The sequence below is a fragment of the Equus przewalskii genome, chromosome 13, assembly GCF_037783145.1.
Source record: "Equus przewalskii isolate Varuska chromosome 13, EquPr2, whole genome shotgun sequence".
NCBI classification, from domain to species: Eukaryota; Metazoa; Chordata; class Mammalia; order Perissodactyla; family Equidae; genus Equus; species Equus przewalskii.
In genome coordinates this window covers 85,139,610-85,151,920 of record NC_091843.1, presented here as the reverse complement: position 1 = coordinate 85,151,920, position 12,311 = coordinate 85,139,610, and the positions used below count along the sequence as shown (strand labels likewise).

Below are 12,311 nucleotides of genomic sequence, written 5' to 3'. Positions count from 1 at the left end.
GTTTCATTTTCATTTTTAAAACTCTAGAATAGGATCTAGTTTTTTAAAAAGACATTATAAAATATCTTATTTATAAATTTAAATAATATTCTTGCATCTTGGCATGATAACACAACTTGCTATCCCATATAGAGATCGTGTTACCTGTCACTTGAAAGTGGATGGCCTACCCATCCATCACCACCAAATCTGGAAAAGAAAATTTCTCTTCCTCCTTCAGTCTTTTTGGGTTGGGGGGAGGCAGCAGGCCTCAGATGAGCATCGCCAATCCCAACGTGGAAGCAAAGAGAAGCTGGGAGATAGGGAGCAAACTGCAGGAGCAAAGTTAGGAAGACAGCAGGTTTGGGGCTGGGAGAGGCTTGAATTTTTTCCACCACCTTTGTGTGGGTAAATACACGGTAGCCAGGGGAAAAGCCCTGAGAGACCACGGCTGTTCTCCCTGCCTATGTCGCCAAGACAACCGAAAAGGGGATGAGTCACAAGGATAAAAGGAAAGAAGAGCGAAAAGGAACCAGTTGAAAGTCCTCACTAAATGGAACAAGAGGGTGTAGACTGAGAGAAGAGGACATTTGGAAAGAGCAAGGGTGATCTTGCCCATGTATAATAGGTTACCTCGAAAAGCCCTAAAAACAAAAAATGAGGTCTTTCAAATTTTAGTAAGAGTGGGGTGGGCTCAATTATTCCATTAACATATTCAAAAATAAACCTATTCTCATGATAGTTCTCATCACAAGAAAAAAAATTTGTAACCATGTGAGGTGATGGATGTTAACCAGACTTATTGTGGTGACCATTTCCCAACATACCTGTGTCGAATATGTTGTACACCTTAAACTAACACAATGTTGTATGTCAATTACATTTCAATAAAACTGGGGCAAAAATCTATTCTCAAAATATGCAAACCCTTATGGTTAATATCTTCCTAATATGTTAATAGATACAGAATAACAATTCTACGTTAGTTACAGGTGAAATAACTCTTAAGCTTACAAGGCAAGCCTTACTGGCAACTCCAAGTACCTTTAATCACCTGCTTGGGGGAATTTCAAAGTGTTCTCACTCTTACTTTCCATGCAGTTTGTAGGCCAGCTAGAAAGTCCTTTTTAAACTTCCAAATTGACTATTTCATGGCCCATCCGAGTAGTGACTCAGCTAGGAACATACCATTTCCTACATTTTTACCTCTGCACATGAAACACCCTAATCCTGAAAAAGTCCCACTCAGACAACCACACATAACTCATCGCCAACCCTCCCCACTCCATACATTTGGAATTTTCCAGGGCCTGCCCAGCCATCCACTTCCTCTCCCTAGCCAGGCTTCACTGCTCTGGCTTGGTGTTTCCACAGGATACAACATACAAAACGAAATTTTAAATGGCTTTTAAAACCGTTTTCTTACCCTGTTTCCCTGACCTGTGATGTAATTACTCTGTTTAAAACCCTTCAGCAATTCCCACAGCCAAGAGCAGTGTTTCTCAAATTACCAGTTGCTACTATTCGGTTGTTAAATCAATTTATTGGATCACAAACGTCATTCTTTCTTAAAAATAGAACAGAACAGAATAGAAAAGACCAGAGTGGATCACACAAAGGGTACTATTTTGTGATATTTTATCATTTATATGCACGTGCACTAGGTTGTGAGGAAAAAAATGTGTACCTTACCATAATGGGTCACTGCCCCAAAAAAGCTTGAAATACACCAGCTTTTCTTTGGTCCACAAGGCCCTCCAATCTGGCCCCTGTATAAGGCCCTAGGTCCCTCTCTTGCTACACCCCTTAGAGCCAAGTCTGTCATGCCAAACTTTTTTGCAGTTCCTTGTCTTAGTGCTGTCAATCACACTGTTCCCTGGGTCTTGAATGCTTGCTCATTTGTCTACAAGGCCCACCTGTACTCATCTTTCATTATTTAATACCTATTAGCTCCTCCACAAGAGCATTTTCATCCTTCTCTCAGCAGCTAACGCTACACACACACACCACACACCCACACACACAGACTTTGTAGCCCTACAGTGCAGGCCTTAGACATTTCACTGTACTTTTTAATTTTAGGCTTACTGTCTTACCAACTCCTAAACTATCAACTCCCTGAGGGAAGGAGCCCATCTTACTAGTCTCTGTATCAGGAGCACTAAGCTGCTGTACTTGCCACATGAACAGGGATTCAAAAATGGTAAAATGAATAAAGAAAGAAAATTAAGGACTTGCATCTAACTTCTCTGATGTTGGAAATGATTATCGGTTGCTTTTGCCAAAACACCCATTCATATCACAGTGCTGGATCAAGATTTCCGCCCTTCTGCTACAGCCCCCAGTAACCCGAGGCAGAAAGAGGTGTCAGCTTTCTCTCTCAGCAAAGAAGAGACTCAGTATAGGTTGCAATGCAGCAGCTGCCACTTCCACGCTTCAGGAAGTTATCTGGGGAAAGGCAGAGAAGAGGGTTTCCAGAGGTCCCCACAGGCAGGTGAGATAAATCAGAGACAGTATTATCAGACCTCATTGGCAGGGAGAATGACATTTTATAACTAACTTTTAATGAGGGGGAAGGATTCTCTATTCCCTTATTGATGGCACTACGTTGCCAATACGAGCTAAACAAAACAAAGGGTAGATGAAACAACCCATGGAATGAACTTGCTTTCTGTTGCCTACTCTAGTGGTTCTGAAATAGCTACTGACTCACTGCTCTCATTATGAGACACAGCTTGGAGGACTGGGGATCATACCTAACCAGGGCTCCTCACCAGGGCTTTGAAGCTTTTCACCAACTTTATCTTACATACATGAATGCTCTGATTTTTAGGGGGTCTGAAACACCTATTTCACAAACCAATACTTCAGCTGCCTTCACTGAATTAAAAACAGTTCAGGCAGCATCCAAGATCCTCTGACAGACTCTGCCAACTGTCAGTTTCAGCTGTTCTTTTCCGTTTCCATAATACTTCGTAAACTACCATTACAGGAGCCATAGATTTGTTTTCTGCCTAATCACTCATTTTCTTTAAAAACAATTCCTTTTGCTTAAAAGTTCTCCCTAGACTTGCAATTACATCCATAATTAAGGCAAAGCTAAGTTCGTATTATAACCTAACAGTCAGAAACATATTGATGAAATGTGAAACTCTTCACCTACAATATTAAATTTCAGATACTCATCAGAGGGTGGTAATTTAGGATTGTCCGGGTAAAACTGGGTGCAGGAGGCTTTGCTTATTCTGCAAACACTTATTAGGTATAAATACCCACCCAGGGTGGAAACTTCCACAAATGCCTTCTCTTTATGCTCCTCTCTTCCACTTCCACCTATCCACCCTCTCTTGACAACTCAGATGAAGCAAGTCACTATCAATGAGAAAGTCATAGCCCCAAATAGAGACTTTCAGAAAAATGTCACAAACACTCCTTTTCCTCTCCAGTCCACATTTACCACTTTATTAAGGGCAAATAAATTAGTTTATGAACAAATTTCATTATCCTGAAGTATCTAAAATGTGTGCTATGTGTTGGGGGCTTATTTTCTTATTTTGAATACCAGTTCCCTTGATATTAACTTCATCCCAAGCTTCCCTTGGTAAAATGATTGGCATTCATGCAGCTTAAAGGTTGTGGAAAACCAATCTTCTTCCATGATGCTACCATTCCACTGACTAGAGAGAATGCAGCCTTCAACACAAAAAACTGCCACCTGATTTTTGTGTGCTCTGACATGTTTTAAAGAGAAGAGCTGCAGATTCTTAAGGGAAGCCATATTTCAAAGATTATGAATAGTAGTATTTTTCAGTATCCTCTCATTAAAATTGGTGCAATTCATACAAAACATTTTTCAAATGCCGTTATTTTCCAGCCTACATGCTTAAAAACTGCTTAGAGAAAAAAATCTCTGCATCTGAAAGATTTACCTCAAGAAACCAACTAGTAATCATTAAAATAGAAAGAAGGAGGAGTAAAAGAATTCCTTTACAGATTGGAAAATTTTGTTAAACTCACCTAAGTCCTTCATTTTACAGATAAGAAAACAGAGTCCATAGAGGTTAAGTAATTGCTGCTACTAATGGCAGCGCTAGAAATAGAATGAGGTATTTTAATTGCTCTCAGCAGCACCCCAAATTATGCATATTATATATATTCTCATCACTTGTCACTTAAGTTTAAAAACAATTACTGTTCTTTCTCATTAATTCCTGATGAAGGGCTCCCACAATATATCTTCTACATTTTCAACTTGTTTAACTTAATAAACTTCAAATTCTAACTCCAACAGAAAAGGTAGTACTATCTAAGAACCCTCCTCTGAAAGTTTGAAGAAAGTAAGTTTAGGTGTGCACACCCCTAAACAGTCACAGTGAATTTCACAGCCTATCCTTTCAATTCCTGTCCCTTTAGATGTGTTTGTTCAACCACAAAAAAAGAGAAAATTCTAGAAGTTCCTCTCCGCAAAAAGCATCGACAATCGGTCAATGAAATGACCAGATCATTACTCCATTAATATATTACGCGTTTCTGGTTTAAATTAGGAATATTACGCGTTTCTGGTTTAAATTAGGCAGACTCACTAGCACGTGTTCAAGTTGCTCTGTGAAGAGTTAATAAAAGGTTGGACAAAAGCACTCCTGGCTAACTTTAGATCTGAAAGAAGGTGTAGATCTGACATTGCTAACACAAACTGAAGACTCGAACTTCAAAGCAAAAAGCAGAAAAAGCGAGCAAGTCCCTTCAACAAAAAGCTGCTTCCTATTCAAGCTCTGATCTCCTACCCGGCGCACCAGCAGTGTGCAGACCACACCAGCAAGACGTTCAGATTTTCGTCTTAATGCTCCAATAAATCAGTTCTACACGTTTTAGCTTTGGCTATTCAAGGACAAAACAGAGGGCACAGTAAGGGCAACAGTTTACACTGGATCATTTTCAAGGGCTGTAGTCTAACCACTCCCTACAATTGTTCCTCTGTGCAACTGATTCTTCTCCAAGAACTGAGAGAAGGCAGGACTTCTCTGAAAGATATCAACAACAAAACCTAAGACTCATGATTTTGATTACGACCTGATGCGGCAGTTTAACCAGTAAAGTGGAGCATGTGTTGTCTTCTTACATGTTACTAATAGAACTATATTCTGCTTACAAACAATACACCTAAGTTCCTTTATTACGACCTCCGGTGCCACTCTACAAAAACAACTTGTTAAAATGTTAACACACCTACATTTTTCAAGTACGACCAGCTTAGCATGGTGGCAAATTTGTTTGAAAACACAAAACGCAGACAATCGCCACCACCGCTCAGTAACACACACACATGAACAGATTCGAAGCTGGGTTAAACACAAAATCCTTACCCCATTTTGCCCAGTGGAAACTTGCTCTGAAGTTTCTGCTCTTATGCTACGGAATAACTTCCAAAGGAATTTCTCCGTCTGCTGTTTCGCAGTTGCTTTTCCACCCCCCGAGATCCTTTTCTGGAGGTATTTCAGTGATGCTGACAATTCAATTAGTTCCCTTAGGTGAGACGATTTCTCCCTCGTAAATAGCAAATCGTTCAAACAGAGGTGGCATTTGCTTATTAGAGTTAAAATGCCGCGCGGAGGAGACAGCGGTCAACTCTATTCCACAAAATGAGTCTACGAGTCGGAAAGCGCAGAATCCAGCTTCACTGAGTCCCGGACAAAAGGAGTTCGGTGGTCCTTTCGCTCATGTCCTCCTCGACACTCAGGGAGAGCCAGGTAACTCGGCCTTTCCGGTGCTACTAAGGCTGCGGGTTCAAATTTCTCTACCACCCCGGGGCTCTGGGGGTGGAGCGTGCAACCCAATGCGACGTGCACTTGAGAGAGCCCTACGAGAAAATGAAAATCCTACAAGCAGAACTGCCACTGCTGTCCTGCGCTCCCATTAGAAAAAGCTAGGTAGAAAAATCTCCTCGAAGCGCACCCCCGGCAGCTCGCGACGTGCACGGCGCTCCACATTGGACTCTGTCTGGGAACCGTCTCCCCTCCTAGGACTCGGAGCAGGGAGGCGGGGGGGAGGCGGGAGAGCAGGCTGGGCAGGACCGGTTCCTTCTCCCGACGAGCACAGACGGAGCCATTTCCAGGCAGGCAGCAGGCTGGGGGCGCCGCGCCGCCGGGGAGCGGGGAGCGGGGGGCGGGGGGCAGGCGCCCGCTCCCTCCCTCAGCCCCTGCCCGGCCCCCGCCGCCCAGCACAATGGAGCCCGGCTCGCGCGCGGCCCTTCATTCGCCGCGGCCCGCTTCCCTCGTCTCTCCGGAGCGCCGCAGGTCCGAGGCTCCCGTCCGCCGGGAATGAATGAATCAGAGCCGAGCCCGCGCGGCCCCGGCCCCCGGCTCCGGGGCGGGCCGAGCCGCGGCGGAGGACCGGGCGGAAGCGTCGACGGGCGCCCGCCCGAGCCGAGGCGGCGGCTACCCTCGCGTCGAAGGCAGGGGAGCGGGGCTCCAAGCCGGGGAGCCCCCCCGCTCCGCGCCGCCGCCACGCGCCGCCTCAGTCCCCAGGCCCCGCCGCCTCCTCACACCTCCCTCACCGCCCGCCTCCGCGGGTCTCCGGCTCCCGCTCGGCAGAGCAGCGCCGACCCGCGCGGCCTGGAGCCCGCCGCTGCGTCCGCCTCCGCCGGCCGCTTCCCGGTCAGCGCCGCTCGCGGGAGCCGAGCGCCGCGGCCGGGCGGCTGCGGGGGGAGGGGCGCGGAGAGCGCGGCCGCGGGCCGGCCCGCCCCCTGCTCGCGGGAGGGGGCGCCGGGGACGGGGGCGGGGCCCCTGCGGGCGGCGGGGAGGCTGGTGGTCAGTGGCCGAGGCGGCCCTCAAGGGGAGTGAGTCCGGCCGGCAGGTCTATCCGTCCGTCCGTCCTTTCTTCCTTCTTTCCCCCCTCCCCTAGCGGCCGGCGGCGGGCGGCGCGCGCGCTCTGCTCCTCCGCTGGCTCCTAGCCCCGCTCCCGGCCGCCACTGCCTCCTCCGCGCCCCACACCAGGTGCTCGCGCTGTGTCTCCATCCTCCCGGCAGGAGGACCTTTAAATAGCAACGTCAGCGCGCTTCTCTCCGCACACACGTCACCCGCCGCTCACGTCACCGGGGTGCGGGGGATGATGTCACGCGGCCGGAAGTACTGCTAAATTAGGGAAGGAGCAGAGGGAGGAGGACTCCGCGAGCTCCTCTGTGCCCACCTGCTCTCGCTTCTGCTTAAAGGCCAGAGCACAGGAGACAGCCCGAGAGGAGCTCGGCGAAGGAAGCGGCGGGAGGAGGAGATTTTCCTTGCAACAAATGTGCCAAATACAAATGAATCATTCATAGCAACAGTGCTGAAGTGTCAAGCGGGTGATATCCAATCTCCCACTCCCACCTCTGTTGCAGCAGCATCCCCGGGCTTCTCAAGTCCCAGCTAGCACGGAAATGTGGGAGGAGAGCCTGCTCACTAGTGGTGGATAGGTTTCCAACAAGACTTGGGAAAAATCAACTTAATTTTTGAAAGACTTATTAAATGCCATTCTGGACACAGTAAACTTTAAGCGCCCTCCCCCCCCTTAGTGGTTACCTAAATCAGGAAAGAAGAAAGAGCGGAGACATGAACAAATGTTATGATGTTGTAAAGGATAGCAGTTGACTGGGGAGGGGCAGGGGGGCATCAAATGATCTAAAGGTTTTCACTTGCAAAACAGCAATGCTTTGGCATAGGATAATAAGTCAATCTTAACTTAGAAAGTTCAGTCATCATTATACGCATAGCAGATGTCAGTGTATATCCTCTCAGTTCCGGTTTATCAAGAATTTGAGCTCCAGTCTATGGAAATTAAAAATAAGAAAGACTACAAAATCCTTTCTTTAATATTAACACAAGCACGTTTAGATTATTTTTGTCTTCCCTAGTTTTGACCATATACTATATAATTACAGTATCTCTGAAGTGCATTGTTTTTCATTTCTCGTGTGGCAAGGGAGAGTAGCCTTTTATAGATTTACTAGCTATGTGTGTGTTTGTAATAAATCATATTATGAATGCTTTTCAAGTTGCAAATTACTACAAAGTTTTAAAATGTCCTCATTATTTTAATAGGTTATTATTAGGTAGACTCAAATAATGAACTTTGATTTGATTTAATTTAACAATCATGACCCAGAAGTAGAATTACTACATAATGCCAAAGGCTATTGCTATTTCAGAGTTAGTCTATAAATTCAGTGACCAGGTTTCCCAAACCAAAATCCAGATACATCATTTGACAAGAGACAAATATTTGAAATGTGAAGTGACCTGGAAAATCTAGGACATACATTACCAACCTATAAAATGATGGTTAGGAGGGCTATAAATGGATATCAATGCAGTTTAAATAAAAGAAGCTGAACTTTACAGAATTTATACCATGTGTGGTTTTTTTTTTTTTTTTAAAAAGTGTTTTTAATGTTAAACTACTCACATGAGTCCCAATTAAGGAACTTCGGTTTTGCAGCTTTCTGCATTTACATTTTCTTGATCAAGTTACGAGCCCAAGACTAAAGGACACTAGCCAAAAGAGACCGATTTGCAACTAAATCAGGCTTTCTGGTTATCTTCACATTATAAAATCATGATCTTGCTTATAATTTGAAGTATTGAAAGTCGTTTTTTTAAACTTATAACAAAGTTTAATCAAAAGCAACCCCCTGCTTGCCAATTTGTCTAATATGTTGTCATATTAATAGAAACTTGTACTAATTTATATTTCAGATAAATGGAACTTCTTACTTATGTATAAAATATTAAAACAATAAAACTCTCATTTTTCAAGGAATGTCATCGTTGGCCCTTGCAAATTAAAATACAAATTAAGTTATTTCTCTATTAAAATTTCTCTACAAACTATTTCCTATCTGAACTAAATCACTTTTCTCTCTTTCCTGCTCTTTCCGTCCATGTTAATTAAAGCTTTTGCTTTAGCATTTTCAAACACTCCATTCTACCCTTTCATCATGATTTCCTCTGGTTTACGATCTTATACCCCCTCCCCTTTACCAGGCTGTCAAAACAGCATGTCAGCTGACTCCCTGCTTTTAGCACAGTGATCGTTCATTAGAGTTTCTGCTTTTCAAAGCCATATGATCTCTGCTTAACTGCTCTTTTGTCAACTGAAAGTTGAGAGCAACTTTTTTTCTATGTAATTCTGATGGTAGTTTATGGTATAAGTACTCAAAGTTTATGTGATTATTTAACTTCAGCCTCTGCTCTTAATCTAATCTACCAATTGGTCAATATTTCTTTCTAGCTTGTGTGAGAATAGTATATCAGGGAATACATATGTCCATGTACCCAAAGGAATAAATAAAATATTTTATGTATCATGGAATATCTACTCAGAAAAAAAATAATAAAGTAAGTGCCTTTTCTCCTCTCTTGAAACAATTCCAATACAATTTTGAGAGGAGTCAGAGAACCATTCTATGACTTTCCATCTAAAAGTAAATATCTTTTCTCCTAAAACTGAGCTGATGTAACCCAAATGCAAGCCATGAATTTCCAACCCTGATTGCTTTGTATGCTTTTTAAAGTAGTGAGCTTCCTAGAAAGTAATATATTTTCTTTTACCGGAAGAGCCAGCAAGTACTTTAGTAGAGTTTCAAATTTTTAACAGTTCCTATTTCCCACTACACTCTTAAAATTTGTGGAGAGGTTTATGAATATCCTCTGATTTTAGAATCTGTGGGCGAAGGCATCTGTTTTAGTTACAGAGTTTACTTCCATGCCCTTAATAGGAGATGGCAATGTTCAATGGGGTGTTCATAGATTGGTCATGAGGTATGTCTTTTTCAATGAAAAGGCATCTAGGAGATAGAAAAACTTTGCAGGAAACAGGGTTAAAGCCAGATTTGATTTTTAATTGTTTAACAGTAGATAATAGCAACTCCTTTCCAAATTCCTTCTTTTTAATTACCAAAATGCCACTATTGCCTCAAAGTCATACGTAGAAATAATAAATTTTAAAAATCTCTGCATACATAGAAAGCTCAAGATTCCTAGTTTACGCCACATAGTTCCAAAGAAACTAAATAACCATCAAAGACTAAAAGTGATGATAAGAAAAGAATGAAGGATTTGTAGGGAAACAATTTATCCAGTTGATTCTCCAAAGTCACCCTACTCCCTCCACAGCCTAGCAGACACTGAGTGCCAGTAAAATGTGTTTGGCTTGTTTACAACCATCTTTTATTGTTACCAATAATGTTCTGAACGGAAACAGGGTAGTTAATAGTTTCAAGGATGAGAGTAGAAGTATTTGGCGCCTCCAAGACAATGGCTTGAGGACAGTTTTACTCTTGAGTGTCTGCACTATTTTATCAGAGGGTTTGGGAGTGGCGGAAGGAAGGAAGTTAGGGAATTATCCTCAGGAAAGGTATGATTGGGCCAGCAGTTAAGTGTGCACGTTCCACTTCTCAGTGGCCCGGGGTTTGCCGGTTCAGATCCCAATTGTGGATGTGGCACCGCTTGGCAAGCCACACTGTGGTAGGCGTCCCACATGTAAAGTAGAGGAAGATGGGCATGGATGTTAGCTCTGGGCCAGTCTTCCTCAGCAAAAAAAAAAAAAAAAAAAAAGGGGGGGCGGGAGGGTTGGCAGCAAGTGTTAGCTCAGGGCTGATCTTCCTCAAAAAAAAAAAAAAGGAAAGGTATGATATAGAACACATGGGAAATAATCTCATAGAACTATCCCTTGCTCTGATTTTTACTGTAGATTCATTATATGTTTTCTAAATATCGCTAAAGAGATACAAATATAGTCCCAGACTTGTGAAAGAACATACCAAAAAATTTTCAGTTGGTGCTGTGAGAAAATCATTGTACAACTATATATGTAAATTTTTAAGATATTCCGAAGAGACAGGGACATGGAGCCTTTGAAAAAATTATCTGGCTTAACTTCAGATTGTTCATTCGTTTATTTGGTTGTTTTATTGCTTGGTTGATTGTTCTAGGAGTTACTGAGAGCAGGCTGGAAAAATATGCAGATCCGCAGAGAGCGCCAGTAAAGAATGTGGAGTAAAGCTTGTGCTATACCTGTGCAGTTACTTAGAATGGAATGCTGTGCAAGCTGATTGCCATGGTAACCAATAATCTTTTTCCTGAATGGGGGAACAGGACAACCATGAGGAAAATGTTTTAAATGAACTACCTTGTTTTGTGGTTCTTTTGGTGCCAGCTAGGAGAAAAATAACACCCAAGATACATATTTAGGACAGCCATGCTTATGAAAGGAAGTTGCCTTCTTTTCAAAGAGACAAGGCTGAGGCAAAAATTTGGGGCTATTTCAAAGAGAGATAGGGGGTTTAAGATGGCAATTGGAAACTCTTTGAAGTAGAACATCATTGGTAAAAACTCTGGCCTGGCTAAAGCAGGCGGAATCGATACCTAGAAATTGTGTTCAAGGTTTTCCCAAGCATAAGAGGTCAGACATAAATGAAGATTCTTACCCTTTGGGAGTTTCAGCCAGGGTATTTCTCAAGTTATTTGTGAGCCTTTTTATTTCTTTAAATCTGGTTCTAAGTGGTAATTTCTTTAAAAATTACAGTGAAAGTGATAACTATATCTTTAGTCGATATCTATTCTATTATTTTAATAATGAATTATATTTGACCATATCCATGATAAATGTGTATATAAATATAGATAGAAAGACCTGTATAATATGCCTGCATTCACTGGGTCATCTGCTAGAATAAAATCCAAACGCATGTCTTGCCTTAAGAGGCACTCACTGCATGATCGCCCCTGCCCCCCTCCCTTACCTTGGTTACCACACTCCCCTTCCCCATTGCTAATGTGTGAGTTTATGTCAACTGCAAGGAACGGAAACCCCACCTATTGGTGACTTAAGATATAAGGTTATTTTTTGTTGCTTATTTCCTTAATAAGAAATCTGAGGCAGGTGGTCCTACAGTCGGTTGGGAAGGTGCGAGGTGTCATTAGGGTGCAGGTTCTTTCCAGTCTTTCACTTTGCTATTTTCATGTGTTGTCTTTCAAGCCTGGCTTGTCTCATGGTTGTTAGAAGACTATTGCATTTCCAGGCATCACATTCTCACAAAGAAGGTCCAAAGCAGAAAGGGAGGGAAAGAGACCGAGGAATTTTCTCCTTTATGCCTGTTTCTTACCAGGGAGAAAAATCAACAAGAGGCCCCCGGAAAATTCCCTCTTGTGTCTCATTGTCCAGAACTGGGTTCATGCCCATCCCTACATCAGTCACTGACAGTTTGGAATAGGGTTTTCATGATTCACTCAAAAAAGGGCGGTTCATCCCTTGAGTCTGCATATTGTGTCTGAACGAGATTAGAGCTCTCTCAGCAAGGA

The 12,311-nt window shown here is 43.1% G+C and overlaps 1 protein-coding gene across 2 annotated transcripts in view; it reads right to left on the bottom strand.

The window, feature by feature from the left end:
- Positions 1 to 6,990, bottom strand: part of HOMER1 (homer scaffold protein 1) — a 122,113-nt gene extending 115,123 nt beyond the window's left edge. The window contains exon 1 of one of the 2 annotated variants that reach the window (XM_008537189.2): positions 5,343 to 6,990. In XM_008537189.2, coding sequence (XP_008535411.1) covers positions 5,343 to 5,347 — 5 coding nt within the window. In that variant the 5' untranslated portion in view covers positions 5,348 to 6,990. The remainder of the gene's footprint in view (positions 1 to 5,342) is intronic. The other variant, XM_008537188.2, reaches the window with a different exon arrangement.
- Positions 6,991 to 12,311: the final 5,321 nt, after the last annotated feature.